At 39.6% G+C, this 24,550-nt stretch overlaps 1 protein-coding gene across 1 annotated transcript; it reads right to left on the reverse strand.

Annotated features, from left to right (window-relative positions):
* Positions 1-20,106: 20,106 nt before the first annotated feature.
* LOC103416906 (probable galactinol--sucrose galactosyltransferase 1) lies at positions 20,107-24,550 on the reverse strand. Its single transcript, XM_008355111.4, has 13 exons — positions 24,031-24,550; positions 23,337-23,596; positions 23,154-23,244; positions 22,834-22,882; positions 22,646-22,737; positions 22,460-22,567; positions 22,237-22,371; positions 21,738-22,148; positions 21,484-21,625; positions 21,312-21,379; positions 21,076-21,210; positions 20,778-20,995; positions 20,107-20,666 (listed from the first exon to the last, which is right to left on the reverse strand). Exons 1-13 carry the CDS (start codon positions 24,219-24,221, stop codon positions 20,293-20,295), a joined length of 2,274 nt encoding a protein of 757 aa, XP_008353333.3. The 5' UTR covers positions 24,222-24,550; the 3' UTR covers positions 20,107-20,292.

Here is a 24,550-nt window from a genome sequence, read left to right on the forward strand (position 1 = left end):
TTGTACTCACTACGGCCTTTACACTCGTAAATCGTAATCCACACTGACAAAGGCATAAATTTATCTTTGTTGTTGTTTTTTTCTTTTTTTGGAAACAATTTATCTTTGTTGTTTTGATTGGATAAATAGTTGGCGCTAGGGCATACCACCCATCTAGAATCCTTTCTTTTCTCCCAAAAAAAAAAATGGAGGTAGTAAGAGAAGGAAAATGAAAATAATTAGATAGTAGTGGAAGGCTTCTCCTTACTCAAATGTATGATTAGATCAAACATTAACTTTTTTTTATTAACAGGCGATATTAATATTTTAAGTTAGAAGGGGATAGAGAGAACTTGAAAACGTAGTAAATTGAAAAGTTAAAGAAAAAAACTCTATCTACCGAGAGAATCGATCAATTGCAGCACAATCAAGATTCGAATTGTTATTACAATATCAGAAAAGTTTGATCTTTTTAATTCTTTGGGGGCAGGGTAAAAACCTGTTTTTGTATAAAAGGAACTTAAATTGAATTCAAAATCACATGGGTAAAAACAAATTTATGTCAATCCAAATTTTATAATTTTAATTAATATAAATGTCAAACCTTGTCAATCAATTGGAAGGGCTAAATTCGATACTCAAGAGTGTTTTTGACCGAATCAGGAAGGGCCAAAAAGCAAAAGCTCTTTCATAATTAAAAGCACTTCAGGTTAGCATATTGCTATTTTAATTCTTCCATTAGTTGGGACTTTGTAGCCTTCTTGCCGTTAACTGAGAGGTCTTTTCAATGTACTTGAAAATATGGCTCAGTACAAAAAATATTATTATACAAATTGATGAATATTTATAAATAAATAAAAAATTTCCGACATTAGATGTATCGTGCCGTGTTTCTCGTAAATTGAAAAATCTTCCCATTAACTACTGCTTTGAGAGTTAAGAGCTTTTTGTTTCTCTCTAATCCTTGAATCCTCCTCACGGGTCATATTCATACATGAGTAGATAAATTATGTATTCTGAAAGAAGCTATGGATTAGTGTCTGCTTCATGTCAAAAACATCCTCTGGGATCGATCTCTGTATCCGCCATCTTTGGAAAGTATTAAGCATGTTATAATCTCCAACTCCATAAATGCATTAGGAAAGGCTACAAGTTAAACAAGAATTACACATAGAGGGATGGTTTGGTATTGCTGTGCTTTGAAAAAAAAAAAACTGTTTCTACCATGCTGTAAGAATAAGCTCATTTTTGCTGTTTCATGTTTTCAGTTTTTTTTTCACCCAAAAATTGTGAAAATAAGCTGTTTTTAAACGTTTACCAAATATCTTTTTGAGCTCAGTTTTTTTTTTTAAACCCACTTTTTATAAAAGCACACCTCAATACTAAACCAGTACAGAATATCAGAATCCCTCCGGACAAGACAGTAGTAAATCCAACAAGAAAGTTATATTCCATATGAAGGGTGAAGTCTCCTTACCTTTGCCGCCCCAAGAATCCACATTGTCGTTTCAGCTAGTGGTTCGGGCATGACAACTAAAATTCTTGCTTCAGATCGAGGGCAGCTCAAACTCAAGTAACCAGTTCTCATCCAAGAGAGGAGGGAGCCTGCCGGTGAATTACCAGTCAATCATAGAAAGGTAAGATCGCGCTAGGCATGTAGCAATGCGAAGTAGACCTGGCATTTTAGATCCGACCGTTAATATTAGTATTTGGATGAATGTTTAACGGCTCGGATCGTTAACGGGTGAACCCGTTAAATAACGGGTCATTTTAGGTCAACCTGTTAGATCTGTTATCACCCCTTAGTTGATGATGTTTTAGTAATTTCAGTAAAATCTTAACAATAAAAAATAAACTTTATGCAAAAAAAAAAAAATAATAATAATAATTGTTAACAGGTAAAACGGATGACATGTTAGCTTAACGAGTCGGGTTCGAGTGATCCGTTAGCTTAACAAGTCAGATTGAATCCGATCCAAACCCGATAAACTTGACCCATTTACAGGTCTACTGCCAAGTATCACCATACTAAACACCCATTCAGCAGAACCGCAAAGCCAATAGCCAACCATTTTCGGAGCATGGCGTCCTCCATTTACAGTGAACACTTAAGATGCAACTGGAAAATGAAGTTTCTTTCAACAAAATATATTGAAATACTGGATAAAAATGTACTTTATCGTGTGCATTTTCGTAATCCTCGTCTCTTTGCATTTCATCTGTTAAAAAATATCATCCATGAAGACCAATTCAATTCACACAAGAAGCTCTTCAAACACAAGATTCATGATCGCCAATATTCATATTATAAAACTTAAGTTTACCAACAGATCTGTCACATAATTCTATTTTGATAAATGTAAAAGGGAAGTAAGTATTTATTATGGGAACTTTAACGAAAAGTATCAAGTACTGTTCATTTTAACGAAAAACCACATTTTTACACTAAAAAGTCAATCCTGATACTATTCACTTTACCCTTTATTTTGTCCTTATCATTAAAACTCAAAGTTTTCAAATCATTTTCATTAGTTTCCTATTTATTATTCATGCAATGGTTTAGATATCTTGTAGAGGTATGATGACGAAGATGGAAAAGTCAAGTGACTATATTTTGTAGGGCACGCCTTGTTTTTAGGCATGACATTCCAAGTGACTTCACACAAGTCACTAAAAGACATCCAGTTTTCTACACACTCCGCTCGACTGTGTGGTCCGAGACCATAGCAAACAAAGCAAACTCTTCTCTCTCACGTGCCCTAGTTTCTAGAAGGCCAGAATAGAAAGAACACCCACAATTTTGATTCCCCAAATTCAAGAACCCCTTGGACAAAGATCAAGCTTAAAGAAAATGACCACTCACCTTAAATATAATATTTCTTGTTGGAAGTCAAATTTTGTTGGTTAAAAAAAAAAAAAAATTTTAACTTGAGGTTATAGGTTTTACTTGTATTAAAAAACTTATAACCGAGTTGATTAAAATATTTATCTATAAAACCGAGTTATAGATTTGATCCGGCTCTCTCTATTAAGTCTGGTAATTTATTGCACAATCTGTTACCTCAACGCGAAATGACACCAAAATATCATGTTTCGTGTCAATCCTTCAATGATCCGGATCATTATCTGGTTATTCGTTAATAAGTCAAGTCGTTATTAGTTTACCTGTTAAGGACTTGATAAGATATCGTTTATCAGATCTAGACATTAGACATGTCAATTTCTTGCATTACCTCTTAACCAGACACAAAGCGACACAACTTGTTAATGAATCGGGTCACTATAGAGTCACCTGCTAAAAACCCGTTAAGATAACGAGTTTGACATGACACAACCAATTAAGATAATGAGTATAACACGAAAACGACAAGGGTAATGCTAAAGAGACTAAATTTGTAAATTAAATAATATATCAACAATAAGAATAAACACATTTATTGACGCTTAATTAATAATCAAATCATCAACTTGTATGTTATTTAATTTATAAAATTTTATCTACAAATTTAATTTTGATATCATTACTCAAAACCAGAAACACAACCTTATCTCCCCAAGTCTTCTCTCCACTATCCTCGATTGTATAAAACAACTTTTCTTTGTCCTCCTACTTTTGTTGGCTATAGAAAGCAAGGATAGGAAGCGTGGTCCTACCGAATTGACTAGTGAAATAAGTCCTCTTGCCAACCACTAGATGTACTTAAGATGGTATGCCACGTAAAGGAGGGTTTCTAGAAACCCTTGTCTTGCTCACTAAAATTATGGAACTAAATCCTGAGCCCAAGATGGGGATACTTCTGAACAGTTTATCTGGATCGTTAAAATTTGATTCAACGATTTCAAACATAAAGTCTTCCTAAAATTTATAATAATTGCAACTATTGGATCAAGTTTTAACGGTTCAAATGAACTGCTTATGAGGATCTCCATCCCGAACTTAGGAGAGGATCCAATCCCCTAAAATTGTACTCTCTACGGCCCTCTGCACTCGTAATCCACACTGGCATTAACTTTTTTTTTTTTTTGGTGAACCACTGGCATTAACTTGGATGTGGGATAAAGGCATAATATTTGTGTTTTGATATGGATATATAGTTGGCACTAGGTCATGCCACCCTTCTAGAACCCTTTCTTTTCTCCCAAAAAATGGTAGTACGAGAAAGAAAATGAAAATAATTAGATGGTAGTTGAAGGCTTTTCCTTGTTCTAAATCTGAATGTTTATTAGTTAACAAGGTTAGGGTGGGCTTTAGCATAGGGAGAGTTTTAGTTGTTTAAGGTTAAAAATACTGATAATTTAGACTATTATATTATTTTAATTGTTATAGCCCATCCAATAAATAAAAGTTCTGCAAAATAAAACTACTTTTAGAAAAAATAAGAGTTAATAAATATTAAATAAGTTATTTACTTTAATCAAGATCAAAAATTTTTATTATTATATTTCAAATTCTACACACACTGATACACACGTCTCAATAAATCTTTTTATTTGATTAGTTTACAGGAAGTAATCTATAGTGATTAGTTTAGGTTTCCTAAGAGTAGTCATCCAGTTTTAAAAAGTAGATTTAATATTTTATTATTTTAGGTTTCCTAGGAGTAGTTTATTATTTTTTTTCTTTCGACTTTTGGGGTACAACAGTGATCCTATTTCACTTTTCAGTTCAGAAAGCCTTCGTTCTGTCACGTCTGCAGATCCAGTTCACACAAACCAAGCATACAAGTGAGAAAGTTTATTGATTTTTCTCATCAATAGGTAAGTTTTTTATCACTTTATTCTTATGTCTTGATGATTTTATTTGTTTATTGCTTTAATTTTAAGAGTTCGTACAATCGTACTTTAAAAATTCAATTTCAAATTTAATATATTTTTTCTGATAGTTTGATAGATTTCTTAGAAATATAATTTATTATATAAACTTGTATTATTGTTGTTCAATGTGTTAGGTTAATGTTCAATGAAGAGGTTAATAACTATTGATTCAGAAGAAATAACAAAGGATTTCAATTCCATTAAGGATCGAAGGGCACAACTTGAATATGTACCTTACTTTTATTTGTTAAGTTGTTATGACAAGATTGATGATGTATGTTTCTTTCAACTATAAGTTGCAACTTCAAATGTTTTCTTTGTTAAATCTAGTTGAAACTTACTTTATTCATAGTTAAATTTCTTACTTTAAATTATTACTTTCAGGCTTTTTATTGTGTAACTTTATGTAAGTAACAAAAAAATTTAACTATTTGATTTCTTAGTAATAATTTTAGTTTAACCCACCCACCAAATAATTCATGGTTCCGCTATTAATTAGTTCCAACATGAAGAAGAATTCTTTTTTTATTTCGGGGATATTAATATTTTAAGTTAGTGGTAAAATGAGAGAATTTAAACCCTAGACATAGTAAGTTATGATGTTGAAGTAAAAAACTCTATTTAGGAGGAGAATCGATCAGTTATAGCACAACGAGGAGTCTAATTTTTGTTACAATATTAGAAAAGTTTGATCATTTAAATATCTTTTTGGGGGGGGGGGGGGTGGTGAAGACTTGTTTTTGTATAGAAATAAAAGAAACTTGTTTATGTAATAGTTTAGTGATATATTCTCTCGTTAAAAGAAGTCTTAAATTTAAATATCAAAATCACATTGGTAAAAACAAATTCCAAATCTCGTAATTTTGATTTGTATAAATGTCACATCCCGATCCTGACATACATCTAGGATTGGCACATGACGTCACCAAATACCTCGTATCTCTAACATACCCTGCCTACGGGAAATGGCAAAACACAACTTAAGATCCAACTGCGCAATAATTCTTTGTAGACTTTATGGATGCATCTAACATCCTCGTTAGACTGCCTACGTACCCTAAATAGGGATCAAGCCATTCATAGTTCACCATTCATTACACTCTGACGTTTATCACCGTACGTCAAGCAGAAAAGCATAGCATTCCTCAATCGTTTATTAGAACTTGACAAGCATAAAATTACTAGGTCCAGAGCTACATAACGAACCCACATGACATTCAAGATTTCCATTCCACCCACCATGTAAATCACTATGTTTTCATCATTATACCTCAATCCACAACATGTAACATATCAAAGAACCAACAAAGCACAATATTATTCTCAAGCCACATTGATCTACTAATCTATTCATAATAATTACAGTTATATCCAACGACACTCCACAATCACGTCAATTAATCAAATCCATGAATCAAAGATACACAATATTAACGTCCAACTACGTTAATCAATCAATGAAATAACATATCATTTCACAAATTTAATTAAAGAACTCTACATAAATTCCCACTTGGATTATAAGTAATAACATGGTGAATTTCATTTATATCCACAAGGTCTATTGTGGTTACCCCCCATTCACTCGAATCTAGGGTCGGACTAACCTTATGAAAATGAACAAAAGTAAGGATTTCGGACCAGTCAACAGAATCCAAAATATCTAGTGTTTCTCGTAGTCTACCCAAATCTATCACATGTATAATCATTGCCTACATCAGGGGAATGATACATTGGCCAACCAGAACTTGGATAAACTGCGACGCTCGGGCGAGTGACAATAATACAAGTATGTGATATTCAATAAAAGAAAGACTATCAATCACCGTTTATAAACCTCGAATATAAAATCATATTTTTACGAAATCATAGTTAAGTCACTAGAAACTCTGAAGGAGTCACCCAGATATCCAACGTTTTTTTTCTAGTTCAAATCACAAGATTATCAAAAAACCATCGTTCATATGTACATTAAAAACTAGGGCTAGATGGACACAGTTCGGCCGAAGCCTACATAAGTAACTAAACAGGAAGTGTCCTCCCAAAGCGGATTAACCAAGCAGACCACACCTAAGAAAGTAACCAAGTAAGCAGTGACCCCCTAATGCGGATTAACCAAGCAGAGTCACTCTTACAGCTGTTAGGAAGTGATCACCCAATGCGGATTAACCAAGCATGATCACTCCTAATCATACATGGCCATAAGGATCACCCAATGCAAATTAACCAAGCATAATCCATATATAGTATGGTCCCCCAATGCTAATTAACCAAGCAAGTCCACTAGTGACCCCCCAATGCGGATTAACCAAGCAGGGTCAAGATAATCAGGTAGGTAGTGACCCCTTAACGTGAATTAACCAAGCAGAGTCATACCTACAGAACTGTTAGGCAGTGATCACCCAACGTGGATTAACTAAGTATGATCACTCCTCAATATAAATGGCCATAAGGATCGCCCAACGCAGATTAACCAAGCACGATCCATATATAGTATGGTCCCCCAATGCGAATTACCTAAGCAGGACCACTAATGACCCTTCAATGCGGATTAACCAAGGAGGGTAAAAGTCCCCTACTAGCCCTCAATTTACAAAACATTTCAATATGCAATTCGAATTACTTTTCCACAAATATTACCAATCCATGAATCAAATCACATTTAATAAAAAGAGATCGATGGCCAATTATAAAAGAATCACATTTTAACAGAAAACACATTTATAAAACCATGTCATATCCACAAAGTACATTAATATAAAGAATCGGGTAATCACCATATCACATATATTAAAGTCACTCATTGAGACAAGTCCACAAAGCTTCATTGTGTCTCTAGTAATACTAATTTTAGTAATTCAAATTATTCAAGACCTGTTGACCAAAAATTGATGGTAGGATCCACACCCTAGCAATTTAAATCCGGAAGATCCGCACATCATAATCTAGATCCGTAACTTCCTAAGGTCCACATTATGCTCAAAGAACAACATACTAAAATCTCATCACGATCCGACGGTCGGATCTTCGCCAATTGCTAGAATTAGGTGATAGTTAACAATTAATTTTACTAACTTAGAAATCTAATTCAGGAAGATCCATTCATCATATTCCCAATCCATCAGTTTCAGCTATCCTCAAATATTATGTTCTATAACGCATTAAAGTTTGGTAACGATCCAACGGTCGGATCGTCGATTCAAATTTTGATCAAGTGATGTATCATAATGAAACTAAGTTCAAACAATCAAACCACTTCATACGGATATCAATTATGAATTCAGGGTATATAATTGGACTTAGAAAGACATCATCAGTCTACTGCCCACGCGCCGCCGCGGGTGGCGGTCGGTCGCCTCGACTCGCCGGAAAATTCAACTATTTCAAAAATTATCAAATTTTACAAGAAAATAGATCTTAGTGAGTGGAGCAAGTTTCATATCTGTGACCAAGTCCAATTTGGCCGGGAAAAACTCCAATTGCCCTTGAACCCCCGCCGGAAAACCTAGAAATGGGTGTTCCTCGATTCATCGCCAAAACAAACTCCGACACCTCATCCAATTCTTGGGCCTTGCTCCAAGGGTTGAAGGGAGTCTATTGGTGGTGGTGATCGACGGTAATCGTTGTCGGAATCACCGTAACATGAGAAAACTCGCCAGAAAACCCTCGGCACTTTGTGGTTTCGACATAGAAAAATGGAAATCTAACACTACATGGATGTAGGACTTGTCAAGAGCTTTCCATGGACACCAAGATCACCAAAAATGGAAGTCGGATGAAGGAGATATGGCTGGGTCAAAAATGCTCATTCGCGGGTCAAAAAATGACCTAACTCGGGTCTCTCTCCTTTCCCCTCCTTGCTCTCCCTTCTGATTGGCTGCTCCTCTCATTTTCTCTCCCGCACTCTCTCCTTTCTCTCCTCTCCCTTGCTGCCATTTGGCAGCTCGAGCTCTATTCGAAAATATAAATTATGACCTCGAAAGGTCTATGGAATTTAAATAATTAATTTCAAAACTGCAACCTTCATAACTAGTTTAATTAAAGCCTAAATTCAAATAAATTAATATAAATTCCTGAAAAATAATATAAAATCTCAATAATACAAATACGTAGATTATAACAGTGAAATCTAGGAACAGGATTTCACAATAAATGTCAAACCTTGTCAATCAATTGAAGGGGCTAAAATTTATGCTCAATTATGTTTAAGATTTAATCTGAGATAGCTGATAATTAAAAGCATTTTAGGTTATCATGTTTGCTATTTTATTTCTTCAAAAAGAAAATGTTTGGCCTTTGCGGCCTCCTTACCATTAACTCAGAGATTTTTTAGTGTACTGGAAATACGACCTAGTACACCAAGAGTCATTGTACAAGTAAATAGACACTTTAAAAAAAAAAAAAACCTTCTCCCCAACAGTTAGGGTAGCAGGCCGTGTTTCGCGGTATACTAAAAAATCTCTCCCATTAACTACTACATAGAGAGCCAAGAGTTTTTTGTTTCTCCAATCCTTTAATCCTCCTCACGGGTCATACATGAGTAGATCTATCGATGTATTCTATAACAAGTTCTCTGTGTGTAGTAAGTCCAACAAGTTACCTTATGAGGGTGAAGTCTCTTTACTTTTGCTGCCCTAATAACCTAAATTGTCAATTCAGCTGGTGGTTCCCGCACATGGCAGCTAACATTTTTGCTTTAGATTGAGGCCAGCTTGTAATTGTCAAACTCAAGCAACCAGTTCTCATCCGAGAGATGAAGGAGCCTGCCGGTGAACTTTTAGTCAATCATAGTGTTTGGACTCGAATTTACACCATCGGCCCGTGCAATCAAGATAGTTGAGTGAGCATAGTTTCACACCGTCAGACGAAAAGTGGAGATAATTCATTTTATTATTATTAAAGGATAATGTTATGGTGTTTTATCATAATTATCTTTTAATAGTAATTTATTATGAAAGATGAGATATATATTTCCAACTGGAAACATGGCAGCACAAGTCAAGCTGACTTGGGTGTTCTTGTGTGCGAATGTGTGGTGCAAACTGATTATTATTTATTTAAAGTATGGTGAGGATCAGGATGCATGCATGGTTAAAGATTATGAAGAAGCCTAAATAGGATATGATTGGATTGGATTTTGGTGGTGATGTGATAAGCCTAGGTTGAGATGATGACACAACAAACCTAGGTAGACTAGGCTTTTTGTGTTATTGAAATGAAGGTTTATGCTGGAGGTTTTTTTAATAAGATCAGAAGCCTAGGTGGATTAGGTTTATAATGTGGTGTGATAAAGCCTGAATGGGCTTTATTTTGGAGGTCGCAGAAATTTAAAGGCCATGGATCAAATTTTATTCAGCGAGTTAGAGTTGCAGTCAAACTCTATCTAGCTGTGCCAAGCAAGTACATCAGCCACTATAAATACAGAGTCGCGAAAAACGGGAAGGGCACCTCCAACTCAACACACAAACTACCCTGCTCAAACCCTCGCTCTACGCGAATTCTCTCAACAACCTTGAGATTTTTCCTTTTCTTTTCGCCGACACACTTTCAGTTTGGATAAACAGCACTGTGAATGCAATCGGTGATATCTTCAGTTGGCATAAACAGCACTGTCGCCGTAGAATCAGCTGATCTCGCAGCATCTTCAGTTGGCCTAAACAGCACTGCGTCGAGGGCGACTGGTTATCTATCCAAGTCTCGGTCGAGAAGGATTTTTGAATCCTTATTGGTCGAGGTCATCTCATTAGCCTTCTCGGCGAAGTGAGGTGTTACCAGGTTACTACATTCGGCACCCTGAGAGCCGAATTTGATATTGAACTTCGCAGAACTAGCAGCCTCCTTGTCTTCAGGCTCTAGAACCTGAGGGCCGAGAGTGTTCCTTCCTCGGCCGCAGTCGCGAGATTCAGAAGTCAGCAGCGCACCCAACGCAACATCAACAAATTTTACTCCTCGGCTGAGCTCGGCTGACGAATTGGCAGGCCCGCATACAACCGAAGGACGTAGTTAACTCATTAGTTACTCGGCCTGCACGCCACGTTGGCTTAGTAGTTTATAGGGTCAACACATAGAAAGGCCAAATCGCGTAGGCTTGTAGCAATGCCAAGTATCTGTTGGAAAATTAGTTATTATTTTATTATTGTTTATGGTTTTCTTGTGAGTCAAAGATATTAGAATTTCTTACCCGTTAAGGATTAGGGTTTTGCTTTAGTTTTCACTATATATAGCAGTGATTGTATTAGTTTATTTTATCAAGTCAGTCAAGAAGTAGTCTATTCAGTTCATGTAGCCTTTTGGCAATTCCGTTGATTTAAGTTTCATATCCAGTATGTTCGTTTGGTCATCTCGCACTCTGATATTCAATCGTATCACCATACTTTACCCATTCAGCAGAACCGCAAAGCCAACAGCCAACCATTTTCGGACCATGATGTCCTCCATTTACAGTGAACACTTCGATGCAGTTGTCATGGAAAATGAAGTTTCTTTCAACAAAATATATATACTTCTTCGGCCTCGTCGTAGATTGCCTGTTTTCAAATGCTCTATGTGCATGCATCATCGTCATTAGAATGTAAGCATTCATTATTTTCACGCACTGAACGACTGTTCGTTCGTATGGAACATCCTTAACGAAAACCCAAAACTTCCCTAATTCAACATTCCATATTCACCATCGATCCGATCTTAAGCCTGAAGCATCAAAGTATAATAAAATGTGCAGAGAGAGGGAGGAAGGAAAGAGATGAAGGAAGGAACCTTAAGCAAAGATCGTAAGGCATCCACACATCTAAAAGACGGTGTCATTCCCCTCAGATTGTACAGTGCCCTTTGTGATTGTTCTTCGCAAGCAACGCCTCCGAAACATCCTTCTCTTTCCCCGAAACTGAGATACAAATTGGATTAGAAACAGCCGCCTAGCCGACTTCCAAATCACAAACATCAGGGCAAAACATCAATACAACAACAACAACAAAGCCTTTTCCCACTAAGTGGGGTCGGCTATATGAATCCTAGAACGCCATTGCGCTCGGTTTTGTGTCATGCCCTCCGTTAGATCCAAGTACTCTAAGTCTTTTCTTAGAGTCTCTTCCAAAGTTTTCCTAGGTCTTCCTCTACCCCTTCGGCCCTGAACCTCTGTCCCGTAGTCACATCTTCGAACCGGAGCGTCAGTCGGCCTTCTTTGCACATGTCCAAATCACCAGAGCCGATTTTCTCTCATCTTTCCTACAATTTCGGCTACTCCTACTTTACCTCGGATATCCTCATTCCCAATCTTATCCTTTCTCGTGTGCCCACACATCCCACGAAGCATCCTCATCTCCGCTACACCCATTTTGTGTACGTGTTGATGCTTCACCACCCAACATTCTCTGCCATACAACATCGCTGGCCGTATTGCCGTCCTATAAAATTTTTCCTTGAGCTTCAGTGGCCTACGACGGTCACACAACACGCCGGATGCACTCTTTCCATCCAGCTCGTATTCTATGGTTGAGATCTCCATCTAATTCTCCGTTCTCTTGCAAGATAGATCCTAGGTAACGAAAACGGTCGCTTTTTGTGATCTTCGCTAGATTGCTCCGGTCATTAGTGTGGATAAGTATATAAATGGATAGAGATAGGAAAGCAAACACAAGATGTACGTGGTTCACCCAGATTGGCTACGTCCACGGAATAGAAGAGTTCTCATTAATTGTGAAGGGTTTACACAAGTACATAGGTTCAAGCTCTCCTTTAGTGAGTACGAGTGAATGATTTAGTACAAATGACATTAGGAAATATTGTGGGAGAATGATCTCGTAATCACGAAACTTCTACGTATCGGAGTGTGGTGTCGTCTTGACTTGCCTTATCTGTCTCATAGGTAGATGTGGCATCTTCTCTGGAAGTACTCTTCCTCCATCCAGGGGTGGTATCTTTAACTGGTGGAGATGCACAAGGTAATGTATCAATTTCACTTGAAGCTTACTTGTAGTTTCAGGCTTGGTCAAGCGCGATACAAACCATGTAGTAGGAGTCCCCCAAGTCGCCGAGCTAGGGGGTCTGCTGAAAGAGGTGACAGACAAGGTAAGCAATCAGAGCTCCGACTGATTGTTCACCTTCTCCCCATCTTGCAGCAGCATGAAGGATAAAGAGAAGAAAAATGAGAAGAGATGATATGAGATACTTTTGCTTTTGAAGAAGTAACTTTCCACAGGCTTATTCTTGAACTGAGCTGGAGGGTTTTCTGGTTTCCTCCAGAGTATAAGGCCGACTGAAGAATTTGAGGGTCAAAACAAGTCCATCAAATCTAGAGTACGTTCCACCCTGCTGATATGGGATACTTTTGCTATTGACAGAGTAATGGATGTATCGGCACGTGTGCTGTTACGCTTGTCTCCACATGCTTCCTTGTATCCTTCGCACTTGCCCTATCTGTTCCTCAAGCAGATGCGGAATCTTCCCTGGAAACATAAGATGATGAAGATGAGTACTCGAGAGCAATGCCAGGTAAGTAATCAGGTAAGGGGTTCCAGGCAGTCAGTTCCTGGCTGGAAGCTTGATTCCAAGTGCTGACATATTGCTCTCTTTCTCCTTGTCTTGCAGGTAAAAACAAGGCCAAAAGAAAAAACAGGGAAAAAACATGATATGGGATACTCTTGCTTTTAACCCTGATGATATGAGATATTCTTGCTCTAGTATAGCTTGTTTGCAGAGGTATTATCGGGGGGAAAGAAAGCTGAATATTTCGAAAGGCTTTGTTGGGAGTGCCCTCTCAGATATGATGAAGGGTTGAGCATTTTTGTAGGTCTGCCTGTCCGTTGGGATGGAGGTCGACATATATAGGAGTCTCCCTAACAACAAGTAGTAATGCTATTCCTTTACCCTGCTTGGTCATAGCACAGTAGTGGGAGCTGCCAGTTTCACATGTTTTAACTCTGTCAGAGCACTTTGAAAAAGTGGTCTGTGGTATCTGGCTCTCGAGATTCGGAGAACGATGCCTCTTCGATTTTTGAGAAAGCAATCATGCTGGGGGTCTGACTCTCGAGATTCGGAGAGCAGTGTCTCTTCGATTTTTGAGGAAGTAATCATGTTGGGAGTCTGGCTCTCGAGATTCGGAAGGCGGTGCCTCTTCGATTTTGGAGCAAGCAATCTTGTTGGGAGTGTTGTCTCGAATGTGAGTAAAGGTTAGACATGTTTGCTAGTCTACCTTGCCACGAAGCACAAAGGTTGACACACAGGGACTTTCCAATTATCCAGCAATGGTACTGTTCCTTTACCCTCTCTTCGATTTTGAGAAAGTAGTCATGTTGGGAGTCTGGCTCTCGAGATTCGGAGGACGGTGCCTCTTCGATTTTGGAGCAAGCAATCTTGTTGGGACTGTTTTCTCGAATGTGAGTAAAGGTTGGGCATGTTTGCTAGTCTACCTTGCCACGAAGCACAGAGGTTGACACACAGGGACTTTCCAATTATCCAGCAGTGGTACTGTTCCTTTACCCTTGTGGGTAATAATATGGTAGCTAGACCTTCAAAATTTATGTGTCTAAACTTTGTTAGTGCTGTTTCTTTGCTATTCTTTTACCTTTCTTGGTCAGAGCGATGTAGTGGGAGCTGCAAGCTTCACGTGCTCAACTTTGGCAGAGAACTTTGGCAAAGTGATCTGTGGTACCCATGAGTTATTGTTGCGTGTGGGAAGTGGGTGATTGAACAGTAAGATTCATGTGCTTTCTACTTCACCAGAAGTCTTCGACAGAATGCCCATAATTTCTGCAAAGCTGAGTGTGCGTGTGACAGGTGCTGACAAGGCTAGAAAAGTAGATGCCTCTTCGATTTCTGAGATCGGCCCTCGTGGTATCTGAGCAGCCCAGCTTTTGAGAAAGCGAGCGCCTCTTCGATTGATTCGGAGAACGGTGCCTCACCGATTTTTTAGAAAGCAATCATGCTGGGGGTCTGGCTCTCGAGATTCGGGGAGCAGTGTCTCTTCGATTTTTGAGAAAGTAATCATGTTGGGAGAGTAGCTCTCGAGATTCGGAGGGCGGTGCCTCTTCGATTTTGGAGCAAGCAATCTTGTTGGGAGTGTTTTCTCGAATGTGAGTAAAGGTTGGGCATGTTTGCTAGTCTACCTTGCCACGAAGCACAGAGGTTGACACACAGGGACTTTCCAATTATCCAGCAATGGTACTGTTCCTTTACCCTCTCTTCGATTTTTAAGAAAGTAGTCATGTTGGGAGTCTGGCTCTTTAGATTCGGAGGACGGTGCCTCTTCGATTTTGGAGCAAGCAATCTTATTGGGAGTGTTTTCTCGAATGTGAGTAAAGGTTGGGCATGTTTGCTAGTCTACCTTGCCACGAAGCACAGAGGTTGACATACATGGACTTTCCAATTATCCAGCAGTGGTACTGTTCCTTTACCCTTGTGGGTAATAATATGGTAGCTAGACCTTCAAAATTTATGGGTCTAAACTTTGTTAGTGCTGTTTCTTTGCTATTCTTTTACCCTTCTTGGTCAGAGCGATGTAGTGGGAGCTGCAAGCTTCACGTGCTCAACTTTGGCAGAGAACTTTGGCAAAGTTATCTGTGGTACCCATGAGCTATTGTTGCGTGTGGGAAGTGGGTGATTGAACAGTAAGATTCATGTGTTTTCTACTTCCCCAGAAGTCTTTGACAGAATGCCCATAATTTCCGCAAAGCTGAGTGTGCGTGTGACAGGTGCTGACAAGGCTGGAAAAGTAGGTGCCTCTTCGATTTCTGAGATCGGCCCTCGTGGTCTCTAGGGAGCCCAGCTTTTGAGAAAGCGAGCGCCTCTTCGATTTCTGAGATCAGCCTTCGTGGTCTTTGAGCAGCCCAACTTTTGAGAAAGCAAACGGCTCTTCGATTTCTGAGATCAACCCTCGTGATCTCTAAGCAGCCCAACTTTTGAGAAAGCAAACGCCTCTTCAATTTCTGAGCAGGCGCCTCTTTGATTTCTGAAGCTCCGTCGAGTGCAGATTTTTATAGAGGCTGGCATTAAGTTCCAAAGCACACTTGAATCTCCACCAGTAGAAGCTTCATTCTTGCACTTCTAAGATCTTGATTTGTCCGACCTCTTCTCTCTTCAACACCTTTGAAAATGTCTGGCCCCTCCGACCGTCGTTTTGACTTGAACCTTGTTGAAGAGGCAGCCCCGCCTTCTCCAGACAACATATGGCGCCCATCCTTCGTCTCCTCAACTGGTCCTCTTACCGTTGGGGATTCCGTGATGAAGAATGATATGACCGCTGCGGTGGTGGCCAGGAACCTTCTCACTCCCAAAGATAACAGACTACTTTCCAAACGGTCTGATGAGTTAGCTGTTAAGGATTCGCTGGCTCTCAGTGTTCAGTGTGCAGGTTCTGTGTCTAATATGGCCCAACGCCTATTTGCTCGAACCCGCCAAGTTGAATCATTGGCGGCTGAAGTGATGAGTCTCAAACAGGAGATTAGAGGGCTCAAGCATGAGAATAAACAGTTGCACCGGCTCGCACATGACTATGCTACAAACATGAAGAGGAAGCTTGACCAGATGAAGGAAACTGATGGTCAGGTTTTACTTGATCATCATAGATTTGTGGGTTTGTTCCAAAGGCATTTATTGCCTTCGTCTTCTGGGGCTGTACCGCGTAATGAAGCTCCAAATGATCAACCTCTGATGCCTCCTCCTTCTAGGGTTCTGTCCAGTACTGAGGCTCTAAATGATCCCCCTCCGGTGCCTTCTCTTTCTGGGGCTCTACCGACTGCTGAGACTTCTCCTAAGCAACCTTTGTGAAGGCTCCCTCTTGTGTGTTTATTTTGACTCATGTATATGTACATATTTGTAGCTTATCGGGGATATCAATAAATAAGCTTTCCTTCATTTCAACGTATTGTGTTAAATACACCAAAGCCTTCTTCGCTAAGTTCTTTGAATTTTCTTTTGTTGAAGCTTGTATGTTGAAGCTTTCTGAGTGGAGCATGTAGGTTGGGGTAGTGTTCCCTTAAGTTTCCGAGTGAGGAAAACTTCTTGGTTGGAGACTTGGAAAATCCAAGTCACTGAGTGGGATCGGCTATATGAATCTTAGAACGCCATTGTGCTCGATCCTGTGTCATGTCCTTCGTTAGATCCAAGTACTCTAAGTCTTTTCTTAGAGTCTCTTCCAAAGTTTTCCTAGGTCTTCCTCTACCCCTTCGGCCCTGAACCTCTGTCCCATAGTCGCATCTTCTAATCGGAGCGTCAGTAGGCCTTCTTTGCACATGTCCAAACCACCGTAACCGATTTTCTCTCATCTTTCCTTCAATTTCGGCTACTCCTACTTTACCCCGGATATCCTCATTCCTAATCTTATCCTTTCTCGTGTGCCCACACATCCAACGAAGCATCCTCATCTCCGCTACACCCATTTTGTGTACGTGTTGATGTTTCACCGCCCAACATTCTGTGCCATACAGCATCGCCGGCCTTATTGCCGTCCTATAAAATTTTCCCTTGAGCTTCAGTGGCATACGGCGGTCACACAACACGCCGGATGCACTCTTCCACTTCATACATCCAGCTTGTATTCTATGGTTGAGATCTCCATCTAATTCTCCGTTCTTTTGCAAGATAGATCCTAGGTAACGAAAACGGTCGCTCTTTGGTATTTCTTGATCTCCGATCCTCACCCCTAACTCGTTTTGGCCTCCATTTGCACTGAATTTGCACTCCATATATTCTGTCTTTGATCGGCTTAGGCGAAGACCTTTAGATTCCAATGCTTCTCTCCAAAGGTTAAGCTTTGCATTTACCCCTTCCTGAGTTTCATCTATCAACACTATATCGTCTGCGAAAAGCATACACCAAGGAATATCATCTTGAATATGTCCTGTTAACTCATCCATTACCAACGCAAAAAGGTAAGGACTTAAGGATGAGCCTTGATGTAATCCTACAGTTATGGGAAAGCTTTCGGTTTGTCCTTCATGAGTTCTTACGGCAGTCTTTGCTCCTTCATACATATCCTTTATAGCTTGGATATATGCTACTCGTACTCTTTTCTTCTCTAAAATCCTCCAAAGAATGTCTCTTGGGACCCTATCATACGCTTTTTCCAAATCTATAAAGACCATGTGTAAATCCTTTTTCCCATCTCTATATCTTTCCATCAATCTTCGTAAGAGATAGATTGCCTCCATGGTTGAGCGCCCTGGCATGAACCCGAATTGGTTGTTCGAAACCCGTGTCTCTTGCCTCAATCTATGCTCAATGACTCTCTCCCAGAGCTTCATTGTATGACTCATTAGCTTAATACCCCTATAGTTCATGCAATTTTGTACGTCGCCCTTATTCTTGTAGATAGGCACCAAAGTGCTCGTTCGCCACTCATTTGGCATCTTCTTCGTTTTCAAAATCCTATTGAAAAGGTCAGTGAGCCATGTTATACCTGTCTCTCCCAAAACTTTCCACACTTCGATTGGTATATCGTCTGGGCCTATTGCTTTTCTATGCTTCATCTTCTTCAAAGCTACAACCACTTCTTCCTTCCGGATTCGACGATAAAATGAGTAGTTTCTACACTCTTCTGAGTTACTCAACTCCCCTAAAGAAGCACTCCTTTCATGTCCTTCATTGAAAAGATTATGAAAATAACCTTTCCATCTGTCTTTAACCGCGTTCTCTGTAGTAAGAACATTTCCATCCTCATCCTTGATGCACCTCACTTGGTTTAGGTCCCTTGTCTTCTTTTCCCTTGCTCTAGCTAGTTTATAGATATCCAACTCTCCTTCTTTGGTATCTAGTCGTTTATACATATCGTCGTAAGCCGCTAACTTAGCTTCTCTGACAGCTTTCTTCGCTTCTTGCTTCGCTTTTCTATACCTTTCACCATTTTCATCGGTCCTCTCCTTGTATAAGGCTTTACAACATTCCTTCTTAGCCTTCACCTTTGTTTGTACCTCCTCATTCCACCACCAAGATTCCTTTTGGTGTGGGGCAAAGCCCTTGGACTCTCCTAATACCTCTTTTGCTACTTTTCAGATACAACTAGCCATGGAATCCCACATTTGGCTAGCTTCCCCCTCTCTATCCCACACACATTGGGTGATTACCTTCTCTTTGAAAATGGCTTGTTTTTCTTCTTTTAGATTCCACCATCTAGTTCTTGGGCACTTCCAAGTCTTGTTCTTTTGTCTTACTCTTTTGATATGTACATCCATCACCAACAAGCGATGTTGATTAGCCACGCTCTCTCCTGGTATAACTTTGCAATCCTTACAAGTTATACGATCCCCTTTCCTCATTAGAAGAAAATCTATTTGTGTTTTTGACGACCCACTCTTGTAGGTGATCACATGTTCTTCTCTCTTCTTAAAGAAGGTGTTGGCTAAAAAGAGATCATATGCCATTGCAAAATCCAAGATAGCTTCCCCATCCTCGTTTCTCTCCCCAAAACCATGGCCACCATGAAAACCTCCATAGTTGCCTGTCTCCCTGCCCACGTGTCCATTTAAATCTCCTCCTATAAATAACTTCTCCGTCTGAGCAATTCCTTGCACCAAGTCTCCAAGATCTTCCCAAAATTTCTCCTTCGAACTCGTATCCAACCCTACTTGAGGTGCGTACGCACTAATCACATTGATAAGTTCTTGTCCTATTACAATCTTGATTGCCATGATTCTATCTCCTACCCTCTTGACATCTACAACATCTTGTACCAAGGTCTTGTCCACGATGATGCCAACACCGTTTCTCGTTCTATTTGTGCCCGAATACCAAAGTTTAAACCCTGAGTTTTCTAGATCCTTTGCCTTACTACCAACCCACTTAGTTTCTTGTAGGCACATAATATTTATCCTTCTCCTCACCATAACTTCCACTACTTCCATAGATTTTCCCGTTAAGGTTCCTATATTCCACGTTCCTAAACGCATTTTGCTCTCTTGAACTCTACCCTTCTGTCCTAGCTTCTTCACCCTCCCCCGTCTAATAGGATCAAAGTACTTCTTTTGTGTGTCCCGGGTAAAGTTGATAGGAGCATATGCTCCCAAACAACTTTGAGTGGAGTCGTTCGAAAAGAAGTTTCTATGGCCCCCTTGCTCATTTAACACTGCATCCGGGTGCCGATGGAGATACAGCGACCCTTGCTCACTTATCACTGTGCTCGGGCCACACAGCGTGCCACTTACGGGTGACGCCCTAACTTTAGCGCGATTTTGTTCTGGATTCATTTTCATAAGGATTCGATGTGATCATGGAGTGCCGGCTGTCGACTACCTGACGCCCTCCCCCTCCTCCTTTATCCGGGCTTGGGACCGGCCATGTAAGACATAGGCGGAGTTCAGGGCAAAACATCAATACGATGACTAAATAAATAGAAGCTTTCATTTCATTTCTCTCCGAATTTCATGAATACAAAGTACAAGCCATGACGCAGACAAAATGGCAGTCTGCATTTTCCTCCCAATTTTAATCAATACGATGACAAGGTACACTATTTCCTTTTAAAGGCGTACACAACACCAATACAACAACACTCATAATTTATAATCCTTAAAACTCGATGCTGATGTTCCAAATGTGCAGTTCTTTCTCTGGCACTCTCAAATCAGTGGTGAGTAAACCAGACTCGGCTTCATATCCAAACTCAGTTTCCCCCGAATCAACAGTTATCCTCTTGGGTCGAGATGATGAGTAGGCTCCGAATAGACCACATCCGCGAGCTTTCACGACAACTGTTGTGCTTGTGTTAGGTTCATCATATTCTTTTATGGCTCCCCCAGAGTTGAACATCTTGATTAGGCCTATAGGAGCAAATTTTACGCTGTTGGACAGTTCCTTGACAGGAACCACTGTGAAGACTTCATATTCCCGGGATTTTAATGTTATTGGCATGGATGTATCCTTGGGAAGATAAGACACCTCTCCTGCAAATTTAAATCAATGAATATGTTAAATACTCTAGACAGTATGGTGTACTAGTAAAGCGTACAGACTACACGAACGACTACACGAACTAAATCAAATGCTAAACTTACCACCAAGATGAGAAAATACGACAACATCCCCAGACCATTTCTCATCTGCGACCTTGGGCAAATAATCAACATCTTTAGCCCGAATAACCCCGGTAATTGTGCCCGGTTCCAGGTCATGGATGAGGTTCTTCTTTCCAACCTTACACCACCCAGCTCCCTGGCAATTGAAGACCCCCACAACTCCAGTAACATCGTTCAGATTCCATATCTTCAGAAGACTGTAATACCATAATTTAGATTAGAAACACACATCATTTGAAGAGACAAAACCACAAAACATTAATGTCCTTTTACGAACCTTTTCCCATCTCGGGCAGGATCAGAAAATAAGCAATCCCTTGTTGGTCTTCCTGGAAGTTTGGCCCTCAAGATAGATCCATCAGGAAGTACGAGCTTCCTCAGAAGATCGAAGTCATGCTGCCCAGGCTTGTCACTGCATCATATATAAATAGGTAGCCCAGATAAATTTGTCTCTGGTTTGATTATTTTCATATCAGAAGGAGAAGCTGACAAAGACAAAAACAAATACCATACCTAACATAAATTGCACATCCTCCAACCGCGCGAGCTGCTCCATGATATTCAGCCATTGGATGCAGGCTCTAACATGCAGAACAAATCGAAAATAAGAATTGAATAACTAAAACAAAATAGGAGAATACTTGAACTTCAAACTGATATCAGATATCAGAGTTTGGCTGCTTACATGAAACATATCCCAATCCGGCTGCATAAACTCCCCAAGGAAAACGGTGTTGTAAGCAACCGATGCGATATGAATTGTGTGTGATGCTGGATCTCTAGGCCAGAAATCATCTGATGCCCTTATAACAGCTGTCCGCTTCACACTAGCAAATTCAAGGTCATACCAAATCGTTAATGTTGAGAATTCATACCAAAAAATTCAAGGTCTTACGAAATCAGTAATATTGCGTGCATAAACGTGAAAGAGATTTTTACCTGTATAAAGCATCTGTATTGTGACTCATACAAGAAATAATTCCATTGTCAGGAAAGTTTCTAGCGACAGACGCTTCCAATGCTTGATGGTATTTTCTCGTAAGTTTTACCCTTCCACCATGGCCTGCCCCGAGGGTTTCAAGAATGTTCTGAACGTCAACTTTGACTCCATCTATACCAGCTGATGCGAGATAAGAGTGCAGTTCATCATAAAAGTTGAAAACTTTCTCGGGGTTCACAAGGCCGAGCCCATTTGTTGTAATACTTTTCAAGGCATCACAATCCTCATTAGACTCAACTCCTGGAGATGAAATTGGGTAGGCCAACTTTGAATCGTAGTGTTCCATTTCAGCAACACCAGGTCTAACACCGCCCCAATATCCAGTTATGGCATGCCACACATAAGCATATCTGCAAGTTTGAAAAACAAACAGAATTACTTCCTGATAAAACTAAATTGTCGTGACAACCAAATGCCGGAAAATACATCAAGACTTACTTCAAAGCGTGTTTTTCCTTAATTTCGGTAACAATGTGGCGAAGCCCCAAAGCAGGATCCTCTACTCTCTGACCCTCTTTACCATCTTTCTGAAATTTGTGGTTCTCTTTTATATGTGTTAACCTGTTTGCAAAGCTGCAAGAAAAGAACAGAAATAATAATATAAAGAAATTTGTAAGGTGAGACAACATGAAAATGAGAGTACTTTGGACCAAGTGCTCACTTTGCTGCATTATCAGCGTCGTATCCAACACCAGAGGAATCCATGTCGACTGACTGCCATCCGTCATCAAGAATAACAAACTTTGGAGGGGCTCCACCACTTTCTAGGCTGCAAAAAACACTTGTTACTGTCTCTGTAATGCTAATGTCAAGTATTCAAAAGCATCCATAACGAGAAAATCAGTACCTCTGCAGTCCTTGCTTCAGGCCTTCTGAAGTCACATCGGTGTAGAAAGCATCCCACGTACACCAGCCAAACCAGTTCAACATGTCTGGCATCTGAAACATATATCATAATTCATTTAGAGATGATCGAATTGAGGGAAAAGAAAAGGTGAATTCAATCCGCAAGAACTGAAGAAAAGATTAGGCTACCTTCTTTCTCTCGCGATGAGAAAATGTCTGCAAATGTTTCTCCACGGTCCTGTATATAGTTAACATTACAACTATGTCAATCGAAAACCCCATTCACAAATAATGTTGTCAAGAAAGAGTGACAGTCCTAATTCAATTTTAATTTCAACTTCAACGAAGAATCTCTATCAGAAATTCGATATCTTTGTTCATCCTAAACTAAAAGCACGGCGATCTAATTCCTTTGTACCATTTACTAATCTGAAAACTTAAAAGTAAGACATGAGCAGAAATCAAAGAACATATTAGCAAGCGTGCAATTTATTAACTCTTCAACTTACTTCACAGAATCTGTGATGACATCGAATGGGTCTGATCCGGCTCCAATGAAAACCAAATGACTACCCTCAAATCCATCAGCAGCGGGATCTCCTACAAAACCGTTTCAAAACCAACCAAAATTACTTCTAAAAGAACAAAAATAAATATGAAAAAATTTGAAAACTTTTTGACTTTTGCCTAACCACTTTCTAGGCAGATTTCAATCTCATTAAGTTCATTTCCTTGAAGAACAGCCCTGAAGTCCCCTTCGAGAATCGGCAAGATAACTGTATAAGCTGCAGACTGATCCGCCCCATCTTTGCTTCCTTCACCAAAATGAGACTCATCCTTTGTTTCCACAATCAAAAACTGAGTCTCAAAGGGAACATCTTGGCCTCTATTGCCCATCCTCTGTGTCATCCACCATAATTTAAACCGGAAAACGCACATGAAACGCAATCCCCTGCACACAAAAATCGAGTACACCAAAGATTCACATAGGTTCGAGCCACAAATCCAAATTATGAAACTTAACCACATCATTAATCACAATTAGAAAATTGAAACAAAAGATCCTAAAACTTACTCAAGTTTAAAAATTGCATCAACATTAACATAGAATTAAGCCACAAATTCAAATTATGACACTTTCCCACACTACAAATCGCAATTAAAAACGTGAAAACAAAAGAACTTACTCAAATTTCCCAATTGCATTAACACATAATTAAGCCACAAATCCAAAATATGACCTTTCCCACATCACTAATCACAATTTAAAAGGCGAAAACAAACAAAAACGTACTCAAGTTCGCCATTAACTTAACGATAAACACGTCGAAAATCTCAACTAAAAAGGTAAAAATAACTAAGGAAAAAACAAGAAGAAGAACTTACTCAAGTTTGCCAATCGGGAAGACCCTGCGGCTACCAACCTGATCAGATTGGACACCGATGAAAGCACCATTGGTCAATGCACCCCCAGATGCCGGAGTAACCACAACGTTGTCATGAACCTCAGACAACACTTTGTTCCCCAACACCACCAAGTTCCCATCCTCCACAGAAATCCCAGCCCCAACCGTCATCTTCGCTCTTCCTCCGCCGCAAAAAGTTCACCAAAAACACCAACTACACCTCCACAAGAACAGTTCGAGTGAAACAAGAACACCCCAACACCAACAACGCAATTCGATTGCAGAGTTAGACACGAATATTGGAGGAAAATCCAGAGAGGGGTATTTATAGCAAAATATACAAAACTGTCACGATTAACCGTGAAGGAGTTATGCAAATTTGAATTTTGCAATCCAGGGACTCCGTGTAAATCGGGGAAAAAAAATGACACTTTCCTCGGACTCCGTGTCGAACGTAAACAAAAATATCTTGTCTTGGCGGGAGCGAAATTTATTTGGGA

The sequence above is a fragment of the Malus domestica genome, chromosome 03, assembly GCF_042453785.1.
Source record: "Malus domestica chromosome 03, GDT2T_hap1".
Taxonomy (NCBI): domain Eukaryota; kingdom Viridiplantae; phylum Streptophyta; class Magnoliopsida; order Rosales; family Rosaceae; genus Malus; species Malus domestica.

Excerpts from the sequence above, each read along its gene's own strand:
- LOC103416906 (XM_008355111.4), bottom strand. The coding sequence starts at position 24,221 with ATGACGGTTGGGGCTGGGATTTCTGTGGAGGATGGGAACTTGGTGGTG. Across the intron at positions 23,245-23,336 it reads TGAAATCTGCCTAGAAAGTG|GAGATCCCGCTGCTGATGGA; the intron begins GTTAGGCAAAAG and ends ACGGTTTTGTAG. Across the intron at positions 21,626-21,737 it reads AATACAGATGCTTTATACAG|TGTGAAGCGGACAGCTGTTA; the intron begins GTAAAAATCTCT and ends TGAATTTGCTAG.